Source organism: Pan paniscus, chromosome 4, assembly GCF_029289425.2.
Source record: "Pan paniscus chromosome 4, NHGRI_mPanPan1-v2.0_pri, whole genome shotgun sequence".
In the NCBI taxonomy this organism is placed as follows: Eukaryota; Metazoa; Chordata; class Mammalia; order Primates; family Hominidae; genus Pan; species Pan paniscus.
The window spans coordinates 33,765,001-33,790,092 of NC_073253.2; the positions used below are offsets into that span (position 1 = coordinate 33,765,001).

The following is a 25,092-nucleotide window of genomic DNA, read 5'->3' on the forward strand; positions in this document are numbered from 1 at the left end:
TAATATTATTGTCATTTTTAGCTTTTGTTTTAAAATGGGAGATGTGCAACTTTTTCCTTTTGCATGAACACTTAGAGGCCGTTATAATTTCAATATTGGCCTAATTTCAATATTGTTGTGTCTCAGGGAATAGGGAAGCCTGAGGAGAGGGACAGAGATGGGGAACAGCCAGTAGGTAAAGCACTCAGAACACACCCATCTATGGATTATGTTTGTCTTGTATGGGTGTGGTTCACGGTGCCCTACAATAGTAACATCTGAGATCACTGATAACAGATAATCGTAACAGATATAATGATAATGAAAAAGTATTACAAGAATTACCAAATGTGACAGACCTGAAGTGAGCACATGCTGTTGGATAAATGATGAATGGAGACTTGTTCAAGGTATGGTTGCCACAAACCTTGAATTTGTAAAAACAAACAATAACAAAAACAACCACAATATCTGTGAAGTGCAATAAAGTGAGGTATGTCTCTATTCAGTGATGATGGGTTTTTTTAATCCCAAAATAAGCTGTCTCCTGTTTCTCATGATGGTCACTGAAATTTTGAAATGTCTTTCTAGAGTTAAGGATGCCACCTGTGGCCTAGTTGCAGAACAGACAAATTCATATGAGAATTGTCTCAGGTCTCATCAGCATTGTCTTCAGTCCAACTCAAAACCTCCACCCCCATAAGAAGAAAAATAGGTCATCAGTAGTTAAGAAGATTTTTAGGTAAGTTAACCTTTAGATGTTCATCATAGAAATCCCCCCCAAAAATTTGGATTTTATTAAGCAATAAAGTCAGACAAGCCCAGTGAGATCAGAGCATGTTAAGGATATTAATCACAATCCCTCACTTTTTTGGAGAAAGTCAACTAACGAAATTTTTAAATGTTTCAAAATTCCTTTTAGAAAATGAATCTAATCTTTCCTAAAACAGAAATCAATTGCTACAATTTTTTTTTTTTTGAGACAGAGTCTTGCTCTGTTGCCCAAGCTGGAGTGCAGTGTTGTGATCTCGGTTCACTGCAACCTCCGCCTCCTGGGTTCAAGCAATTCTCCTAGCTGGGATTACAGGCGAGCACCACCACACTCTGCTAATTTTTTGTATTTTTAGTAGAGATGGTGTTTCACCATGTTAGCCAGGATGGTCTTGATTTCCTGACCTCATGATCCGCCCTCCTTGGCCTCCCAAAGTACAATATTTTTAAGATATAGTAACACATACTGTTTCAGTACCACAATATCTGAAAATAAGGTAATTTTTCCTGTCCTGTGATAGAGTTAAGCGCATAGGTGAAGTTTTTAAAAAGATCTTGTTTGCTTTCAAGTTTTGGCAATTGTGAATAAAGCTACTGTAAACATCTATGTGCAAGCTTTTGTATGAACTTGGTTTTCAACTCCTTTGGCTAAATACCAAGAAGAGCAACTGCTGAATCTTATGGTAAGAATATATTTAGTTTTTTAAGAAGTTACTGGGGCCTATCAGGTGGGTGGAGGTTGGGAGGAGAAAGGGGATCAGGAAAAATAACTAAGAGGTACTAGGCTTAATACCTGGGTGATGAAATAACCTGTACAACGAACCCCCATGACACAAGTTTACCTATCTAACAAACCTGTATGTGTATCCCTGAGCTTAAAATAAAAGTTAAAAAAAGAAGTTACCAGATTTTCTTCCAAAGTGGTTGTATCTTTTGCATTTTGAAGGAAAGTTCCTGTTGCTCCATATCCTTACCAGCATTTATGTTGTAATTGATCTACATATTGGCCATTCTAATATGCATATAATGGAATCTCATTGTTTTAATTTGCATTTCCCCAATAACATATTATGTAGGACCTCTTTTCATATGCTCATTTGCCATCTGTATATCTCCTTTGCTGAGATATCTGGGTCTTTGGTCCATTTTTATTGGGCTGTTTATTATTATTGCATTTTTAAAAGTTGTTTGTATATTTTTGTAACAGTTATTTATCAGATATGTCTTTTGCAAATATTTTCTCCCAGTCTGTGGCTTGTCTTCTCACTCTCTTGACAATGTATTTTACAGAGCAGAAGTTTTTTAATTCTAATGAAGTCCATGTTATAATTTTTTTTTCATGGAATCATGCCTTTGGTATTGTATCTTAAAGGTCATCTTGATTTTATTATATGTTATTATCTAGAAGTTTTATAGTTTTGCATTTTACTTGTATGTCTGTGGTCCATTTTGATGTAATTTTTCTAAAGGGTGTAAGGTCTGTGTTTAGATTCATTTTTCTCTTTTTGCATGTGGATATCCCTGTTTTCTAGCAACACTTGTTGAAAAGGCTGTCTTTTCTCCATTCTAGTACCTTTGCTCTCTTGTCAAAATTCAGTTGACTATATTTATATGGGTCTATTTCTGGCCTCTGTCTTCTGTTCCATTGACCTATTTGTCTATTTTTTCCTTCCAATACCGTATTATCTTGATAACTGTTGCCTTATAGTCAGTCCTCCAAATTTGTTCTCCTTTTTTATTGTGTTGGCTATTTTGGATCTTTTACCTATTCATATAAACTTTACAATTTGTTCATCAATAGCGACAAAATAAGTTCATTGTGTTTTTATTGGGATTGTATTGAATCTATAGGTCACATTAGGAAGAACTGACATCTTGACAATATTGAGATATTGAGTCTTCCTATTCATGAACATAGAATATCTCTCCATTTATTTAGTTCTTTGATTTCTTTCACATCAGCATTTTGTAGCTTTCCTCATGTAAAATTTTATACATAATTTTATTAGATTTATACCTAAGTATTTCATCTTTTGGGGTAATAAAGTAAATAGTGCTGTATTTTTTTATGTCAAATTTTGTTTGTTCTTTGGTGGCTTATAGAAAATCAATTGGCTTTTGTATATCAACCTTGTATCCTGACACCTTACTGTAATTACTTATCATCACTCTCTTCTTGATTGCATGGTTTCTGATAATTCAGATGTAATTTTTAACTTAGTTTCTCCATCAGTAAGGGGTGTGTGTGTGTGTGCGTATCTCTGGCTTCTTTCAGGATTTTTTCTTTATCTTCTATTTTCTGCAATCTAGTTATGACATGCCTAGATGGGATTTTGCTTTCTTTTGAGCATTTGTCCCACTTAATGTTCTCTGTGCTTCCTGGTTCTGGAGACTTGTGTCTGACATTAATTTGGAGAAATTCTCAGTCATTATTGCTTCTGTTCCTTTCTCTCTTTATTCTTGTTGTATCTCCATTACACATATTTACACTTTTTGTAGTTGTTCCACAGTTCTTGGATATTCTGTTGTGTTTCTTAAGTCTTTTTTCTCTTGACTTTCCTGTTTTGAAATTTCCATTGCCACATCCTCAAGCTCAGAGATTGTTTCTTCAGTCATGTCTCGTCTAGTAATAAAATTATCAAAGGCATTCTTTATTTGTGTAACAGTGTTTTTGATCTCTAGCACTTCTTTTTTATTCTTAGAATTTTCATCTTTCTCCTTACATTGTCCATATGTTCTTGCATTTTGTTTGCATTATCCATTAGAGTTCTTTGCATATTAATCATAGTTGTTTTAAATTCCCAGTCTGATATTCCAACATCGCTGCCTTATCTGAGTCTGATTCTGGTGCTTGTTCTGTCTTTTCAAACTGTGGTTTTTGCTTTTTAGTGTGCCTTGTGATTCTTTCTTGATAGCTGGACATGATATCCTGGGTAAAAGGAACTGCTGTAAATAGGCTTTCAGTAATGTGGTGGTAACTTGTGAAGAGAGGGGAAATGTTCTTCATAGTCCTATGATTAGGACTCAGTGTTTTAGTGAGCCTGTGCCTGTGGACTGTGAAATTTACAAGTGCTTCTCTGTTGACCTCACACTACTCCATAGGTGGGAAAGGTTGGCTAGAGTGGGCTGGATTTGAGTATTTTTGTTATCTTAGGCAGTTAGGCTCTGATAAAACCATAGCAGGTGAGGCTCCGGTTAGTTTCTCTTGAGGGCAGGCCTTGTTAAGAACAGAATGCTCTGGAGTATTTCAGAATGGTTCTTTTTCCTTTCCCCTTGCCAGAAACAAGGAGAGTGCTCTCCAGTATTTACTGTGAGAACCTTGTCCAGTCCCCAGAGACAAAACACAAGCATTTAGAGATCCCCCTATGACTGAGTTACCCTAGAATTATTGACTCTCAGATTTGTCTACAATGAACCTCCAGCAGTTAATCAGTTACAGTTTAGGTTTTCCTAACCTAGCACTGGTTCCAGGGGATGTTTTTTCTCATGAGTTTTGCTCAGGTAAATTGCCTGTCTGTATCTGCCTGTTTGTCTCTCCAGTTTTGGGGGCAGTGGTTTGCCTTGTGACCTCATCTGTTCACTGGATCTAACACAGGGTTGTTGGGTTCTCAGTTTGTTCAGCATTTTACTTTTTGTTAGGTCAGGGTGGTGACTTCCAAGTTCTTACATGGCGTAACAGAACCCTGCTGTCCTTCTTATTAAATATATGTTGTTGGATTCTAAATTCATATTTTGTTAAAGATATTTGTGTCTACATTTATGAGGGATGTTGACTGTGTTTTCTTTTCTTATATTTCCTTTTCTGGTTTTACTGTCAGAGTAATACTCACTCTCCCAGTATTTAGCTTTACCCCACAAATTTTGATATATTATATTTTCATTATTACTCATTATAATTTTTTTTAATTTCCCATGCAATTTTGTCTTTTACCTATATGTTGTTTAGAAGAGTATTTTTTTATTCCAAATGATTGGAGATTTTTCAGGTGCATTATGTTTTTTAGTACTAGTTTAATTATATTATGGTCAGATAACATACTTTGTATATATTGTCTTTTAAATTTTATTGAGACTTGTTTTATGGCACAGCATATGGTCTATTTTGGTGAATGCTTCAAGAATACACATTAAAAGAATGTATATTCTGCTATTTATGAGTGTAGTATTTTGTAAATTCAACTAGATCTAGTTGATGTAGAGATTGGTTCTAGTATTTTATATTCTCACTAATTTTCCGTCTACTATCGGTTGTTGAGAGAGAAATGTTAAAATCTCTACCTATAATTGCAAACTTGTCTATTTCTTTTTTCAAGTCCGATAATCTTTGTTTCATGCACTTTAAACCTTATTAGTTAGATATAAAACATTTAATATTGTTTTGTCATTTTGATCCGTTTACTCTCTTATTATTCTACAGCTGTCTTTATTTTTTTCTGTTATTCCTTGTCCTGAAGTCTAATTTATCTGGTATTTATACAAGTACCCTGCTTCTTATGATAATATTTGCAGGTATATTCTTTTCTATGCCATTAATATTAAATTTGTCTTATACATAAAGTTGTTTCTTGGAGCAGCATATGTTGATCTGGTTTTGTAATCCACTATAAATCTATACTTTTTATTGCAGTGTTTAGACCACTTATATTTAATTTTTAAAAATCTTTATTTTTGAATTATCTTTCATTTTGTTTTCCATTTATTTATACTATCTAATCTTTGTCCTTTTTAGTATTAATTTTTACTATTTCATTTTCTCTCTACTGTTAGGTATACGTCTTTATTGTTTTTAGCAATTGCTCTAGAACTTAAATATCTGCAATATAATTTTCCTTGAAAACAAAGTTCAGACTTAGGAAATTGTGGCTGATGTGGACTGTGTAGATAAATTGATTAATCAGTCACTGAATTTTGTAGTTTGAAGATGGTAGTTTTAAAACAAAAATTAATTAATACTGCTTTATAAAATAGTATTATATAAAGTATTAATTTTCACATCTGGCCTTTTTATCTATGATCACTTCCTCCTCCATACTAAGGAACATTTTTTTCATCAAATAAACTTTTTCCTTTTAGGTGTACATTTCCAACATAAACTTGGCTCTGTATATGCCTTGACAGTACTGCTCTTCACTGATCAGTTGATAACTTTTCATGCATCTGTTTCAAATATCTTCTTTCCAAATGCTCTCTATTCCATTTCCTCTCAATAACAGCTGATAACTTCATATCTCTTGACAGAGAAAACTGAGAACATTTGGAATGAGATGCATGGATACACTGCTTTCACCTCAACTCATTTCTGCTTTCTTCTCCAGTAGGTGATGATAATCTCATCCTCCTTACTGTTCCAGAAGAGGTGCCCTCTTCCTTTCCTAGCATACCTCTTGCTCTAGCCTTAGAATTTCATGTTTCTTAGGGACCCTGATCTCCTAATTTATCTTTCTCTTGCACTCTTTCCAAATCTGGACAAAACCTCCACTTTACTGTCTTGTTCATTTTAACTACCTTTTGATTTCTTTACTGTCTTTCTTATCTAGCATTTTAAAATGATTGGTCTACAGCCATTTCCTCTGTGTCCTTGCAGCCTACTTTATTCTTCATATATTGTAATCTAGCTTCCACCCTGAAGCCTCACAATAAGCATTCCATTTTTGCCTGGTTAATTCTTACCTTAAACACTAAGCTGTAGAATAATAATTTCCAAGAAGCATTCTTAAAACTTCCAGGATGGGCTTCTTGTGAATCTCTCTTCTTATTAGTTTGTATACAGTTCCCACTCTATATTAATTCCTTTAGGACTATAATCTTGTCTTATTTATTTATATTCTGCCAGTGTCTGGTATATAAGCCCACAATTAATTTTTTTTAGTTTAACTGAAATTCAGTATCTTTTCCTCTGTAAAAATTTTTGATCAGTGTATCATTCAAGATTTTTAATCTTCCAGTTGAAATTATCTTCTTTCTTTTTTTTTTTTTTTTTTTTCCAGACAGGGTCTTACTCTGCCACTCAGGCTGAGTGCAGTCATGGCTCACTGCAGTCTTGACCTCCTGGGCTCAAGTGATTCACCCACCTCAGCCTTCCTAGTAGCTGGGACTATAGGCATGCACCACCATGCCTAGCTAATTTTTGTTTTGTTTTGATTTGGTTTGGTTTTGTAGAAATAGGGTCTTACTATGTTTCCACGACTGAACTGGATGCAAGCAGTCCTCCCACCTGGGCCTCCCAAATTGCCAAATTACAGGCATGAGCCACCATGCGCAGTCTGAAATTATATTCTTTCTTGACTTCTAAACTTGTTTGCTTTATGTCCTCAAAATTCTTTTTTGAATACCTACTTTTTGCAAGTTTTTGGCACCATAAAATTATGATTCTGTATGTTTATACAGCTTTCAGTGAATGCATTTATAACAGCTACTGTGCACCTAGGTGCAAGAGATTCCAGTAGTAATAAGGCACAGCTCTTTCACTTGAGAACTTCATTGACTCAAAGGAGAGAAAAACACTCAAAAGATTATAATATGTACACTATACTATTCTGAATAGTTTGTGTTTTCTCCTATAGGAAATGAGGTATCTTCATTTGTTTTAAAGTTTTCACTTGAAGAAGTGATTTGAATACATTTATGCTTATGAAAAGATAACTGTTGGCAGCCTAAAAGATAGACCTGAGGGAGAAGAAACAGAAAAAAAAACAAATGGGGTTGTGTAACAATCATCAACAAGATGATGAAAAAACTTGATTTTGACAGTGGCAGTGGGCAAGGATGGCAAAAATACCAAAGATATTTATCCAGCCTTGTCTTTTCATCTATGTTTCAGTTGTATGTTTCTCACTGGTCTCTAAAATACCTCTAATTGTGTATCAACTCAAATTCAACTAAGTAATGAAAATAATAGCCAATATTTATTGACACCTTACTTTGTGGTAGACATTGTTCTAATTGCTTTATCTATATTAACTCGTTTAATCCCCCAGCAACTCTATAAGGCAGGTGCTATTAATATACACATTATCTGAAGGAGGAACCATTGTAGAGTTTCAGTAACTGACCAATGTCACACAGGATCCTTATTCTTCCTCTGTTTTTTTGAAAACCATAATGTTACATTGTCTGAAACCCGGCTTGATCATTTCTCTTACCTTCTGTTCTATTTGCCTTCATTTCTCTGTATCGCTATCTCTGTCTGCTTTTCTTCCTAACCTGGCAGTCTGCATCATTTTAAATGCTGGTTTCTCTGCCTTCAATTTTCCCTTATTCCTCTTCTTTTTACTGCCAGAGAAATATCACCATCATCATGTTATTGAGTTGATTCATGTCTTGGAAAGATGTAATAATTCTCTATCACTCATTGAATCAAATATGTCATAGTATTCAATTCCCAGTAATTGGGCTCATATCATGAATCCAACTCTACTTTCCCCACATTACCCAGAAGAGAACAGTTTCCTTTCTTCTGTAGTTCCAAAATCATTGCTTCCTTTGTGCATATCTATGTTGTTCTTCTAATCTGAATTGTTTTTTATTCCTTTACATCACTTTAACTTTTCTTCAAGATGTGGCTTAACCAAGACTCTCTCCCATGAAATTAAACCAATGTGTGGTTGTTTTCCCCTTTCTGTGAATTCTCTACCATTTACAATAAGCTGTGTTCTGACCTATCTATGCCTTTAGTAGAGCACTAGTCTCCCAGGTAATATGAAGACGGTTGAGCCTGCCCTCATGACCAACTTAACTGACCTGAGCTACATCAAGGTGTTAGTGTGTGGAGGATAGGTGGCAATGCCTCTGCTTAGGCATAAATATGCAAGTTTCTCACAAACATAGAAAGAATATGTAATATTTTTACCAAGGCAATGAAATGTACTACAACTTGTGATAACTTCACCTCCAACCAGAATGTTGTTTATTTCCTTCAGAGATATTTCTCTTTACTTTCCACTTAATGCAATTTAAGGAGTCAGAAAGGCCATCATACGATGATTTTACCCCATAGCTGTGTTTTTACTACTCTGTATTATACTTGATTCTACATATTACCTTACAGTGTTAAATAATAATTTCTTTCTTTTTCGGTACTACCAAAAACTTAGAAATAGTATCTTACATTCCACTACACTCAACTTGGCACTTGCCAAGTCTCAGGTTAAAAGAGTGCTTGAAAAGAATGCGTATTTTTAATTTGTGAATACAGGGTTTTCTAAGTGTCCATTAAATGAATTGTGGGAAAATCTGATTTTTAGTCTATTTAATAAATCAGTTTCTAGGAGGTCTCCTAATCTCTCACTGTGATTATTGATTTGTTCATTTCTCTTTGCAATTTTGTCAGTTTTGCTTGATGAATTTTGAAGTTATATTGCTGTATGGATTAAAGATTGTTATAACTTGCTTGTAAATTGTTCCTTTCATTATAGAGTAAAGACCTTCTTTGTATCTACTAATGCCTTTTGCCTTAAATTTTATTTTGTTAAACAGTGCATCTAATCTTATCTAGTTAAGTACTCATCAGTAGTGGTTTCACAATGAAATAAATGATTATTTTATGGCTCCATTTTCAAAATGATGTTTAAAACCATGTTAACTTAATGGGTATATGTGATTGGCAACCATATATTAGAACTTGATCTTGAAAATGAATTATGTGGGCATGTTACAGTAGTCAAATTACTATTCGGATGAAATGATACTAAAAACAGTTGACATTTCATATTTAATAGCACCATTGATTCATGTTCATAACTTAACATTGAATGTTAACATAAAGGTTGTGTAATTTATTGTACTTTAATGTCCTTTAAGACTATCCAAGCCTGTTTAGAAAATAGTGAAGCAAGTATCAACTACATTGACTTCTGTCACTTTGTTTTCTGAGAACTTGATACACTTACTTGACATAAAATAGCACAAGCTACCTTAGATTTAAGATACTTATTAATTCTATAAATGACATACCATTTATTTTAGCCAGAAACAAAACATATCATCATAATATATTAAGTTCAGCCAGCTTCTACCGATTTCATGTCAGGCACTGCTAAGCACTACATATACAAAGGAAGAAAGCAGGCCTGTCCCTTTAGTGTTATTTTTGGACTGAAAACAAAATCTCAATATAATACGGTAGGTACCACAATAGAATTTATGCAAGAGTTACAGAAACCATACATTCTTATTCATAGTTTACTAATGGTGATGCTGTAATTACACGCCTAAGATGGTAGTCAATTGTTTTTTCTGTAATACAGAAAAAATATATAAAAGAGGGATTTAAATTAGAACACTTTTTTTTTTTTTTTTTTTTTTACTACTTTAAGTTCTGGGATACGTACGTAGAACGCGTAGGTTTGTTACATAAGTATACATGTGCCATGGTGGTTTGCTGCACTTACCAACCCATCATTTAGGTTTTAAGCCCTGCATGCATTAGGTATTTGTCCTAATGCTCTTCCTCCCCTTGTCCCCCACCCTCTGACAGGCCCCAGTGTGTGATGTTCCCCTCCCTGTGTCCATGTGTTCTCATTAGAACACATTAATTTAACACACAAAGTCAATAAACCTACTAAACAAATTAGGGGGTGTGAAATTTCCTTTCTGGAAATACCTTCTAAAAATAGTTATTAGTAAATATTCTCGCTGAATGTTTTACATATTCTAGATTAACTTATGCTTCTCCCATGCCTGTCTTTCACTCCTTCCCTCAAACTTGATTGATATCCTGTTACCTGTATTTCATTGCACTACTGCAATGCTTATGCTAGAAATCCAGAAGCCATCCATGATAATCCTGCTTCCTAACCCCCTTTTGATTGGCCTTCATCAAATCCTGGCAGTTTTTACTTTCAAATACATTTTGAGTCCATCTGCATTTCTTCTCCACCACTGCCCAAGTTCCTCCACTTTTCACTTGTGCTGTTCCAGAAGGCATCTTCTCTTGCTTTATCTCTTGTCTATTTCATTTTCTCAAAGAGCTACCAGAGTTATCTATTTAAAAATATTACATCTAATAATCATGTGCTTACTTTCTCAAAACTTTTTGATAACTTCATATTGATCCTATGATAAAATCATCTCAGGCCACGCTTTGAAATCCCTGTGATTCAGCCATGTTGACTTTTCTTAATATATCTTGTATTCTGTCACTCCCCCCCCCCCACCCTATGCTCTTTACTTTTTAATTCTTTTAATTTGTAATACTTTTAATTCTGTTGCCTTACTTTTTCTTTCTTTGTTTTTTTGTTTTTTGTTGGTTGGTTTGTTTGGTTTTTTGGCCTCCTTATGACTGATTCTTCAGGTCTCAGCCTGAAGAATATTTGTTACTTTGAGGAAACCTTTTTTAACTCTCTAAAGGACACCTTATTTTTCCCTTTTCTAATTTTTATCACACTGGTAAATATATATGTCATTGTCTTTTTCACCTCCAAGATTATAAGCTCCTGAGAAGAAGAACAAAGGTCTGCTGAGCACAATGTCACATCTATAGTAGGTGCAAATATTTGTTGAATTAAAAAGCTTGCATTAATTAATGAAAATAATGAATTCAAAAGGTTGATTTAAAAATATATAAAGACCTAAAACATCTCAATTATATCATTTTTTTAATGCTATGATTTTTGAAATTAAATTCAAAGCCATTTTATATGAACAACTGTCATATTTAAATTTTTTACTTCAAAATATGTTATCTAGTCTTATTACTCAGTATTTCATAACACTATACCAAATGAATTTTGTCTGCTTCCAAAAAAATAAACTAACTCTTTCAGGATGAAAGTTTATTATTTTGAGAATATCCAAAAGAATGTGCTGCAGTATGTGAAGGCATATCACCCTAAAATAGTAAAAACTATGAGATAGTGAAATAATTTAAAATTTTGGGTGAAACAATATTTAACAATTTGTTCTAGATAAAATTTAAGAAGTTTTTGAAATATGTTATATTAGATGCATACTGTTTCAGATCTGCTAACAATAGTGTTAAGGGAAAAAAACTGAATTTTTTGACTTTAAGTTTCTTCTTATGAGTTTAATTTCTGTAAATTTCAAAAGAAAAAGGTGAAACAATGAAACAAATTTTAAATATGCTTAACCAGAAATTTTAAGTTCTTTCAGAGGAGATGTGCTTTTTTGTGTAAACTTTTTGCTGACGTATATGGGATATGATATTTTTAGAAGATGAGTATGTAGTGATGACCTTCTTCCTGGAAAAATCAACACACAAACTAAAATTACAATGATTCATGCTATTGATGCAAAGCTCTACCTCCATGATTGTAATCTGTTCTGTGACAAAGACGTTTTAAAGAACTTCTTAAATAGAAGTGCCGTGCTTATGCAATCAGAACAAGTGTGCTTTGGATTCTAAGACAGGGCCATTCTAGGATGATAGAGGAAGCAGATGAGAGAGGTCCCACAGCAGACCATTGGCAGGAAGTAGATCTGCCTTGGAGAGCTTATAGACTGGTACAGGTAATAGGCAGAGGTACATGCAAGTAGTCACCATTAGGATGGTATAAAATGAACAGTGGGAATGCTTTACAGGTAGGAAAAACTATGCACCAGGAGTAGATGGCAATAAAAAAATGGTGATCTAGGCAGTTGAACTAACTGTTGATATCAAGGGAATCCAACTGCAGGTAGTGCAGACTCAGCAGTGGAAATGGAAGTTCAGTGGCAGATACAGTCCCTTAGAATTAATATGAGGAAAGAACTCTCAAGAATGTTAGCTCTACTGAAGACCATTATCCTTAGCAAACTAATGCAGGAACGGAAAATCAAATGCCACATGTTCTCAGTTATAAGTGGGTGCTAAATGATTAAAAGATGTGGACACAAAGAGGGGAACAACAGACACTGGGGCCTCCTTGAGGATGGAGGGTGGGAGGAGGGAGATGATCAGAAAAAATAACTACTGGATACTAGGCTTAGTACCTGAGTGATGAAATAATTTGTACAACAAACCCCTGTGACATGAAATTACCTATATAGCAAACCTGGACATGTACCCCTGAACCTAAAAGTTTTTTTAAAAAATGTGAGCTCTAGTCTCTTGAGACATTCAGATCCAGTTGGATGGGAACTGAGTCAGGGAATCTAGCAAATAGAAGAAAGAAATGAACTCTCTTTTGGCACAAGGATTAAAACTAGATCCTAATTACTTTGAATCAGAGTACAAGGTCAAAATAGAGACCATCAGCAAGTTGATATGAATGGTGAATCCTAGATTATGGATTCAGTTGTATTTATATTTTCCCTGCCATAGGAACTAGCTTCACTACAGTCTAGATGGAATTGGTGGGACCTTGTCAACAATTAAAGGGCCATTCCTTTGTGAATGAGAGGAAGGCAGAGTTAGAGGCCTGGCTGGCAAAATAGCCGAAGAAAAGATGCAGTGTGTGCCATTCTTCTTCCCCTCCCTGTGCTTCCCTCCTCTTAACTGTGGAAGGGAAAAAACTATTCACACAAGGCACAATTCAAAGCCACTAAAAGAGCTATGAGACCAGGGGAACCACAACACTTAGCTTTGTAAAACATGGAATTTATTTTTAACCAGAAGAAGAATTGCTTTAACCAAAATGATAGAATTAGCAAGTACATACTGCAATAGGCCAAGTACAGTAACGTTTTAGGATCCGTAGTTTACTAGTTTCTAGATACCTCATGAAAAACTATTATCCAAAATGAAATAGTCATTTAGGAGCAGGAGTGGGAGAATATTAGTTTTCAATTGCTGCCATGGCAAATTACCACAAATTTAGCAGCTTAAAACAATGAGTTTATTATCTCACAGTTTTGTAGGTCAGAAGTCTGGGATTGCTGGGCTGATTTCTTTGTTCCAAGTTTCACAAGGTTGAAATTAAGGTGTGGGCCTGCCAGACTCTTACCTAGAGGCTCTGAGAAGAATTCACTTTCAAGCTTATTTAAGTTGTGGGCAAAATTCAGTTTCTTGTAGTTGTAGGAATCAGTGAGGGGTGCCCTAAGCTTCACAGGCTTACGGGATTTAGAAGCCCCGCATTCGGCCGGGCGCGGTGGCTCACGCCTGTAATCCCAGCACTTTGGGAGGCCGAGGCGGGCGGATCACGAGGTCAGGAGATCGAGACCATCCTGGCTAACACGGTGAAACCCCGTCTCTACTAAAAATACAAAAAATTAGCCGGGCGTGGTAGCGGGCGCCTGTAGTCCCAGCTACTCGGGAGGCTGAGGCAGGAGAATGGCGTGAACCTGGGAGGCGGAGCTTGCAGTGAGCCGAGATCGCGCCACTGCACTCCAGCCTGGGCGACAGAGCGAGACTCCGTCTCAAAAAAAAAAAAAAAAAAAAAAAAAAAAAAGAAGCCCCGCATTCACAGGCTCTGGGGATTAGGACATAGATACCTTTGAGGGGCCATTCTGCCTACCACAGAGGGGAAAAAAGTTTTTCCTAAGGGATGACTATAATTATCCAGTTTATCTTACTAGGTGTTAGTAAGAATAGTAAGAACTGTACCTAGACTCTCAAATAGAAGCCCTGGGATTTTTACAATGAATTAAATCATTTATTGGAAAGAGACAAAGGCTTCCATCTTTTAGGTCAAAAAGGGGAAAGTAGGGAATGACCAGAATATATAATGGTTTACAACTTGTGAAAGCGGAGACAATGTTAATATTTCTAACACCTTTTCCTTGTGTTTCTCTTTAAACTATGGTATTTTGAAATGCTCTTTAAGGTTATTTTATTAAGTATTTGGCTAAATGTTATTTGTCTGTGTGTTGGCGGTAGGGAGTATATTTAATGGAAAAGCTCACATATACACCTAGAGTTTGACCATGTGGCTGTAACGCTGATTTATTGCTCTAGTAAAAATTTACCCACCCTCTGAAATTCATACGAAGACAATAAATGCTTCTTGAGAGCTGAACATATAACATGAATGCTAAAATATCTCAATGATATTTCATTTTTCAACAGAAAGTTTTTATGCTATTTAACTTTTTTAATAACTCATTTTGAGAGGTAATTGCACTAAATTGTGACTTTTGTGTAATAATGAATCAGTACGTCTTAGCCTCAGGCACATAGAAGGCACCTACTATTTGGGATGCACGTACAAATGTGAATGTATCACCCAGAGATTTTTTTCTCGAAACAAATTGCTTATGTTACACTCTTTCTTGTTATCTACCTTTTCTGGTTAAGCTAAATACAGAATGCAAGAAGCCCAGTTTCTGCACCATTAAACATGGCTGCTTATTCTGAAAATTAACAGTGAAAAATCAAAGGCCACCTCCTAAAGTATTTTAATACTTTTAATGAAATTTTAATTGTTTTTATCAGAGTCCTTTTGCACTTCTCTTGCACATAAAACATTTATTTGGCAAGAGTGGTTGCTTCTCCCTTGTTACCTATCAGACTTCCCATGTTTCATGGCTTCCATATGAAAAGTTCGCCTTTTGTAGAAATCACCAGCCAGTCACAGCACTCTTATTTTCATTTGCATGGCAAATACCAGCTATAATATTTAGATCACCAACTCTTTGGCCCTTTATCTGTTTTTAGATGCTAAGGATCTACTTCTTTGTGGAATATTTTGGTTTTGTTTATTTGATTTTGTTTTTGATGTTATTTCTTGGTCTCTCTCTTGCTCTTTTGGAAGCCTAAAGGATTGAATACTATTCTGTGGATTCTTTGTGAAAATAACATGTAAAATATTTTTGTGATTGAAAAACAGACCAAAAAAAGTAGCACAGTGAATGATACTGGTTCTCCAGACTGTGAGTGGGTGACTAAGTGAGGTGGCCCAGGGTAGAGTACGTGGTGCTAAAAATAAATTTGTGTCCCTGTGCAAACAAATGCCCAGGAATAATGTAAATGATTTCTAGGTTATTTCTAGTACCTAACTTTCCAAAATAGAAAAACTTGTTCTTCATAGTCTGAAAATTAAAATGCTTCAAATCTTATTTTATTGAAATGAATTATTTTAAAGTTAGAAATATCTGCATTTTATTTAACCTTAAATTTTAGGGATTAGGTTTATTTGAAGTAAACTTAATATGTGGTCATATTTTCTAGCTATTGACAAAACTGGGTTTGTGTGTGTGTGAGTAAACAATCATTTTCATTTATGTTAGAAATAAGACATTCCAGAAAGTTTATAAAAATTGTATTTAAAAAAATCACTCAGGTACGTTACTCTAAGCTAATACTATTTATTCACCTACAGTCTTTTATACGTTACCTTTTATCATTTGCATAACTAAAATCATGTTACACTCAATTCTGTATTTGGTGTGCTTCACATGGCATTATATCACCAACGGGTTCCCACATTTCTCAAATAATGCCATTTGTAAGCGTTGTTTTTAATGGTTGAATCATGTTCCATAATTTAGATGTACTGCAATTTAAGCATTATATTACTGCTGAATTTTTGGGTTACTTTGAATATTTCTTACTGTAAATATATCACAGAACACATTTTATGTATACTGTTTTTCTCATAGTTCAGAATTTATATTTGGATAGTTTCGGAAAAGAATGGTCACTTAGTCAAATTTATTAATATTTTTATAGCACATGATATATACACGTAATGTGATTTCTACAAGTGTACTAGTTTCCCATGATACCAATAAACTGTAAAAATCCTTCTGGCAAGATTCTTAAGCATATTTCCCCAGTCATCAATAACATTGCAACTGTTTATCTAGTTGTTAATAACATTTGCAAAAAATGACCCTTGTGAGGTTTACCAGATCTTTGCTTTACACCTATTAACTAAAAAGATTTTCCCCAACTTTCCAACATTACAACAAAAAAGAAACTAAGTACGAACATTGGAAAGGTTCACATTATTCCAGGCAAGTAATTTAAAGAGACCAATACCTAGATATAGAATTGAAACATCTGAGAATTAAAAGTATCAGGAAAATGTCCTTCAAATCTTTAGAAGATAAAAACAGATGATATCCCAAGGAACAAAAGTCAAGGTGGTATCAGACTTCTCTGTACCACTAAATACTAGACAACAGTAGTTAACTATAGTTTTGATGAGTGTCATCAAAGACACTTTCCTATATATAAGGATTTGGAAAACAATATCCATTTACTCTCTGTTAAACTAAGAAATGTATAAAAATTAAAACTCAAGCATAGTGAAGTTATGTTATTAAAAAATTAGATGAAGTCATTATTTTGGATGCTAAGAGTATGGTTACAGAATTGAAGGTTAAGGTCAAAAATTATTACTGAAGAAGAGATGATAAAAACAAAAATGTATGTCTAAAACACCAGATGTTTATAATAAGGATTGGGACATGGAAGAGGGAGATGTAGAATAGGAAAAATAAGCTAGCTTCTTCATTTTTCATAGGTAAAGGCAAACAATATTGTTTGTCTTAACTTTAATACCTTTAAAGCTTAGGATAAAGAAAGTTTTTTTTCTGATTTTAAAGGACATCTCATTAGATGCATTTTAGAAACTTTTCTACTAACAAGTAAAACAGTTAAATAAAATATAGCCATAAAGTTTAAAAATAAATGGATGGGAGATGATTTATTATGCAAACACAAAAGGAAAGCTGAGCTTGCAATATTAATTTTGGACAAAATAGATTCAAGGCAGTGATTACTAAACATGAAAAAGAAAGTGACTTAATAAAGGATAGAATCCACAGTAAAGATAAACATTGTGCTAATGAACATAGAATTAAAATATGTAAGGCAAACATTGGTAGAGGCACAAGGAGAAATGGACTGACAACAGTGTGGGCATTGTATATATATTTGAAAGAGCAAGGGACAAAAATTAGAGACAATATGAAGATATTAAACCAATAGATTAAAATGTAGACAGAGAATAAGGATATTTACTAAGTATCCATGGGAAATTATAACAATCATTGATTAGACCACAAAAAAAATTGTTTAATAAATTTCTAAATACAAAAATTGTGTAATACATCTTACCTGGCCACAATTGGAAAACTAGAAAAAACAAATTAAAAAATAAAACCTCCAACTATTTGTGAATTAAAGCATATCTTTTATTACATCTGCAAACTTGATATTGGTATTCTCATTTTTTTCGTAAATCATTGAATTACTGTAATATTCATTGCCAGTTGCATTCAATAACTGGCAAATAAATTATAATCATTAGATGGCTTAAGAAAAAAATTGTGAACACCAATGTCAAACTTTGCAGATGCAACCAAGGGTAGATTCAGAGCCAAATTTGTAGTTTTATATTCTTTGGATTTTAAAAAGAGGGGAAAATAGACCAGGCGTGGTGGCTCACGCCTATAATCCCAGCACTTTGGGAGGCTAAGGTGGGTGGATCACTTGAGGTCAGGAGTTTGAGACCAGCCTGGCCAACATGGTGAAACCCTGTCTCTACTAAAAATACAAAAAATAGCTGGGCGTGGTGGCAGGTGCCTGTAGTCCCAGCTAATTGGGAGGCTGAGACAGGAGAATTACTTGAACCTAGGAGGCAGAGGTTACAGTGAGCCAAGACAGCACCACTGCACTCCAGCCTGGGCAACAGAGTGAGACTCCATCTCAAAAAAAATAAAGAGGGGGGAAAATAGCTACTAATTTAATTAAGATGTTTGAAAATAAATAAAACCTTTAAAAGGCTGGAGAATGCAAATAATTTGTTAAAAAGAAGTAAACATGTTAATGAAACAGAAAAAAAGTAAACTAATAGACCAATTCCTGGCAAAGATGATGAGAATGCTAATTCAGTTTAAGAGGGAGAAAATAAATCATCATCTCTGGGGGCCTACAATTCAGAAAGACAGTCCAGGGCAGGCGGGCAGACTCTGCTCCACGAAGTCATCCAGAGATTGAAACTAGCAGGTGCTCTGCCATTGTATAAGGCATCCTTTTTTTTTGGTCTGCATGGCAGAAATTAGATCTCTGAAACATTTGTGTTCCAGACAATAGGAGGAGAAAGAAAGGAGGGAGCATTACAAACAAGATCTTAAGACCAATGTTCTGGAAGTGACGTGTGTCTCTTCTGCTCATATTCCATCAGTAAGAACCTGATTTTTGGTGAGAACACAGGGGACTGAGAAATGTAATACAGCTGGGATGCCATGTGCCTGGCTGGTAGAAGAAAGGAAAAACATATTTTTGTGGTCTACTTAGCAGTGTCTCTCACACCTGCTACAGTGGACCTTTATAAATTATGTAAAAGTAGTGTATATATGGATAAAACTAAATATTTCAGTGACATGAAGTGTTCTGAGAAAATGTAAATGAACCAAATTGAAGAAAAGAGAAGTAGAAAATATGAAAAGATAATAATTCTTTCCAACATTGCCTTTGTCTAAGGCAGTTTTACTGCTTTACTGCTGTGTCTTTTAACTTTCAATAAGTAGATAAATACCATATTATATAAACTTCTTCAGAGCATTATTAAAAACAATTTGCCATCAATTCCTTTTGAAAATGTAGAATAATCCTGATGCTCAAGCTTGAAAAATACAATACATCAAAGGACATTCTAGACCCATCTCATTGAGAATAGAGATGTAAAACTCCTGCATAAAATATTACCAAATATAATTCAGTAGCCTATTAAATGCATCATGCATGATGATCAAGCATGACTTATCTCAGAAATACAATGAAGATTTAAGAAAACTATCAATATGTGATTACTTATATCATGCTTCCCAAAAGAAACACTAAATAATACTACTCAAAAAATGAAAAGGCAAAAAGCATATTTTCTTATTCCTGATTTCTTTGAAAATTGTTTTTTATAGTACTAGGCAAAGGATGATTTTTTAGTATGATAAATAATATGTCCTCAACCAATAGCCAAAATATTTTACTGTGCTTTACACTAAAGTTGCCAACATAAGATACCTACTATCATTATTTTAAGTGTTTCTCATAAAGTACCTACAGATGGCTTATGTCTTAGTTCATTCTGTGCTGCTATAACAGAATATCCGAGACTGGGTAGTTTATAAAGAACATAAATTTATTTCTTATAGTTCTGGAGGCAGGAAAGTCCAAGATTAAGGCACCAGCATCTGGGTCTGGTGAGGGCTTTCTTGCAGCATCCTCACATGGCAGAGGGAAAGCTACAATAAACTCCTTCCATCAAGCAAGCCCTTTTATAAGGACGTGTAATACCATTCTCAAGGGAGGAACCCTCAAGACCTACTCACCTCCTAAAGGGCCCGCCTCTTAATACTATCACACTGGCAACACCTGAATTTTGGAGGGGACACATTCGTACCATAGCATCTTAAAAAGAGTACAGATGGCTAAATAAGGAAAATCTATAATCCCCTGCTCAGCCTCTTCCTACTCACCCTTCCCTTTAATCCCCTTCCCAGTTTCTAATAATCATAGCACTATTTTAATTTCTCTATTATTATCTTCATATACTTAAAATACTTTTCATACACATAAAATTAGTTTTCCTATTTTACCAAATATAGACTGTCTTGATTCTTCACTGTATAATTAGGCAAACAGTTCTCTAGCATTCTTAGTAAATAAATTGTTAGTTATTCTGTATGTAGAATCTTGATAAATGCTAATTGTGTTTAGTAATAAATTGCATCCTAATTTTATTTTTAAACAAATTTGTATTTAATGCCTGTTGCTTTGAAACTTTCATACAGAGTATATACAACTTTTTTTCCCTACCAGAGACCAACAGTGATAATAACTAAATTTAAAAATAAGAAGGTTTTTAACTTTTATTTCAAGTTTTTATTTAACAGGAGAAAAATATAAAATAGGAGTATATTTCTCTGTTCTTGAAATTCAGAAAATAGGGAATTCGAATAAAATATTTTTAAAAATCAGTCATATAATAGCATTTCAGAGAAATGGGGAAATGGGAAATGATGAAATAAATAACATAAACATATTGACTCATGCTTTCTTAGAGGGTAGAATGATATAAGTTCAAAAAGTTCCAGAGAAGATCACCACACAAACTGAACAAAATGTAAGTACATAGAACATGAAGAAAGATATCATGGTAACTCTATAAGTTCATTTTAATATTTCCTTGAGAAAACAAATAATCGTTCCATACTTTAATTGATTTGAGAACACCAAATTTAAAATATTGGATTTATAAAAAGTCAGTAAAATTATATTTGTATTTTGGGAAAATGAAAAAGAAATAAAAAATAAAGTTGTCACTCTCCAAAAAAAAAAAAAAAAAAAAAAACACTTAAAATTTAGGACAGATGGCTAAGTAAATGCTTCAAGAGCAGTTAGAAAATACATTATCTGGCAGTGCATGATAAAAGCATGCAAATTGATCTGTTAGAAGAAACAAAACAACTTTTAATGATAATATTGTTATATCTGCACTGAAGTCTTATATATTCAGTTCAGTTGGAGGAAATATTGTAAACCCATATTATTTGTATGTTTTTCTCTTTTAAGAGAGAGCTATAATGAAAACTCAACCCTAAATAGTCGTGGATATATTATATAGTAAAGGATTTTCTATGCTACTCCAATGGGAATTCACATAAATTCAGTGAAACTAATGCTTTCTAGTAGTTCTTAACTATAATTAAACTATTTGCTCTCCTTTTGTGATTTTGTCACAACATCATAGAGTAATAATACATGCTTTATGGTTCAGGCCCAACAACAACTTTATGTGGATCATGGATAAATTTGACTCATGAGTTTTGGAAGTTAGCTTGAGAGAAGTCTCAGAAATTTCAGCAACATAACCAAAGAAATGTGGTACTTCTCCCATCTAAATAAATTTCTAATTCCAAAAACTTCTTATTTACCTTACAGTTTCAAAGCTTGCATTATTTATTTGCTACTGTATATAAATTAGCAGGTTAGGCAGTTTGAGAAATATACTCTTGTACAATGCTGAGAGCACCATTTAGTGTACCTCTATAGCGTTTATTACCAGTATATGTTAATGATCAGCATAGGGTACCAAATGGTACCCTAAGCTGAGTCCGTGTAATACAGTAGAGAGGGAATTATCTTTTGCCAATAAATCGCAGCAGAGTGAATGGATAATTTAGCTAAAAAGTGTGGTCCACAAAGTGAAGTTTGGGCTGAAATGCTGTGGACTAGTGCTTTATACTGGGTATACGGGATAATTACCAGCATTCAGCACACTTCACTTTGTGTCTTTAGGTCAAGGCTAGAAGTTACTATCACATCAGATAACTCATGCTGGATACAATGAATCATCTAGCTATAAAAATCTTTATTTTCAAGACACTTCTCTTGTTGTGCCTAAAGTATGAATATTAAGAAAGAGGAACTTCCACAAAATTATTGTGCCACTTTGAAGGAATAGGTACAAACTGTAAAAATGTGGTACATCTTGAAATGTAGGAAGGGAAATCAGTTAGTAGTCACTGTAACTGGATTCATTCATTTGTTTGATTTGTTGATTGCTTGACTATCCTATTTAAAATTACAATCCTTGCCTATTTTACTGGGAATTCTCTATTCCCCATCCTTTTTTCTTCTTAGATCATGGATAAATATATTTTGTTTGTTTTACTCATTGTCTTTCTTCCCTCAGTAGAATGCTGGCTTTATGAGGGCAAAGATTTTTTTTCCTGTTATGTTAACTACTATATTACAAAACTTAAAAATCCTTGACTATATGTAAGAAGAGAGAATAAATTCAGTATTCTTATTGAATTTATTAAATAAATTTAAAGGATAAGATGAAAATTCAGAAGCCATTTTAAAGGTTTAACTTGCTTAAATCTTCATCAAATGATTTATTTTGTTTTCCTTTTATGTAATAGCAAGAAAAAAAACCCAGGAAACATATATAATTAAGAACTTTGAAGAAAACCCTACCAACCTAGCATATGATATACCTTTAAACAATGTAGCCTGCCAAAAAAGAAAAAAAAAATAAGCAATTAGTCAAATATTTAACTGTGAATTTTACATGTTTCTTTACCAGCATCCTTACCTGTTGAATTTTAGTTCAGCCACAAATGAATACAAATGCCTATTCCTTTGAATAGAGAAAAAAACATATTTTATATACTTCTTAGGCAACTGGAATTGAGGGAGAAATTATATCTCTGAACTACACTAAAAAGTTTTAGTAATTCAGTAAATTCTGTTTTGTCACTTTGTACATATGCTCAGTGTTACAGTATACATTTGAAAGTACAGGTGAGTGTGATTTCCAAATTTGTCTTTTTTAATATGTCTTTTTATTGTTATACAATTTTCTATTCTGCAGTTAATTAGAACAATAGTGATAGGCTATGTCTAGCTTTTCATACTAAGAGCAACTTCTACATGACAGTAATTTCAGCCATAAAGATATAGATCAAATCTTTCTTCCTAGATCTGGATGTAATCATATTTATTTAAACTAAAAGAGGTTGTGTTTGATGATATTTTTTCTTCTTACTGTAACATTGTTAAAATTTTATGCAAGTTTAGTTAAAACGAAAAAAAGCAATTTGCTTCTCTTTTTTTAAAACATGAATGTTGCTATATAAAGCTCAATAGAGCAATAACTGACAAATGGTAGGTATTCCATTAATGTGCACTAATGGAAATTGCATGGGTTTTCTTAGAATAATAGATCCATGTTTCATCTTAAAATCTAAGAAATACTATTTCTTCTTTTATATTCATATGCCTTATCAGAAGTTTAAAATTTTGACATTCATAGGTAAGCAACATTTCAGATAATCACATTTAAATCTAGACTTCCTCAGGAAATACTAAAATCATTGGCCTTAATTATTAACAACTGTCAGTACTATAAAATAAACATATTTAGTTTTTTTTAACAATTTATATACTGGGAAATGTGTGCTACAAACATACTGAGATTTTACATCTTATAATGGAATATTAACGCATGAATGAATACACTGAAATATAGGTGAAGATAGCGCAACAGATACACTAGATACAAGAGTTGCTTTGATTTCTCATCATAGCAGAACTGTTCAATTCAAACTGATCTATCTTCAGCATATTTCTGATCCCTTCTTGACTGTTTTTAGTGTTTGTAATATGTCTAATCAGGTTGAGGGATGAAATCTATGATTGTAGAACAGTTGTTATAATGGAATATTAACGCATGAATGAATACACTGAAATATAGGTGAAGATAGCGCAACAGATACACTAGATACAAGAGTTGCTTTGATTTCTCATCATAGCAGAACTGTTCAATTCAAACTGATCTATCTTCAGCATATTTCTGATCCCTTCTTGACTGTTTTTAGTGTTTGTAATATGTCTAATCAGGTTGAGGGATGAAATATATGATTGTAGAACAGTTGTATGTATAACTGCCCTATGTAAGTATTAAATCTATAATGTTGATTTTATTACAAAGAGTCCAACCCAAAGTTTTTCATACTCCTATTTTATAAAATACCAGGATTCCATGAAATAATTTGCAAGTGAAGTAGACTTTGAATTTTTCAGTTTGTTTTTTTTTCATAATTTGTATGAGACTATTCTCTCCAAATCTAATTTATTTCTCCTATTCAATCCCTTATTTACTTTTTTGTCCTCACCACCCTATATACTTTGGCTACCAGTTACAGTATATCAGAAAGTGAATAATGTGAGTGTTGCCACCTATAGGCAGGAAATTTAATTATACTTGTTTATGACATAAAAGCATAATCTTAAAAAAAAAGCGAGAATTATTTTTGTCAACTCCTACAATCCACCCCACCATCTTCAAACTTTTTACCTATTTATTCACCTGTTTGTTTTTGATGTTGCCATTTCAGATGCCTGTGCCTTAAAATAAAGCATTTACTAAAACTTTTATTATTTTGTCATAGTACTATTTGCATTTACTATATCATCAAAATATACCACATTATTTAAGTTTTTGACTTCACAAAGTTTAAAGAGATTTGTTAAAACCAACTAATTTAACCAGTCATATACTAAACTGTTGTATCTCAGTTTACTTCTAAGATGGGGAAAATTACCAGTATTTGTTCCCAGGCATGAAAGAGCATCCCGTCCTGCAATCTATTATCAGTAGTCTTTGGTTTTGTGCCTTCTCTGTAATGATATAGGTTTGTTTCTCCTTTATTCTTTGCAGAGTGCTGCAGCAGCTCCCAGTCCAGTGCTAGGAAACATTCCCCCAGGAGATGGCATGCCAGTAGGTCCTGTACCACCAGGGTTCTTTCAGGTACTCAGAGAAACTCTGACTAGGAATGTTAAGGCATAGGAACTCCTGTTTGATTTTATTAAAGATACGAAGGAAGATAAGGCTATTTTAATTTTTAAGGTAAACAATAATGTGTAGCCAACTCTTGATTATTCAGACGGGTTATCTATTATATCCCTTTCTTCTTATGTTTTATTTGTTATTAAATTATGTATTTATT

General features: G+C 33.7%; 1 protein-coding gene across 10 annotated transcripts in view; it reads left to right on the top strand.

The window, feature by feature from the left end:
• Positions 1 to 25,092, top strand: part of SSBP2 (single stranded DNA binding protein 2) — a 324,480-nt gene that overhangs the window by 207,223 nt on the left and 92,165 nt on the right. For 5 of the 10 annotated variants that reach the window (XM_003822253.7, XM_063604176.1, XM_063604174.1 and 2 more), the window contains exon 5: positions 24,804 to 24,893. The exons of the other annotated variants lie outside the window; for them this stretch is intronic. In XM_003822253.7, the coding sequence (XP_003822301.1) occupies positions 24,804 to 24,893 (90 nt within the window). The remainder of the gene's footprint in view (positions 1 to 24,803; positions 24,894 to 25,092) is intronic. 10 annotated transcript variants of the gene reach the window in all.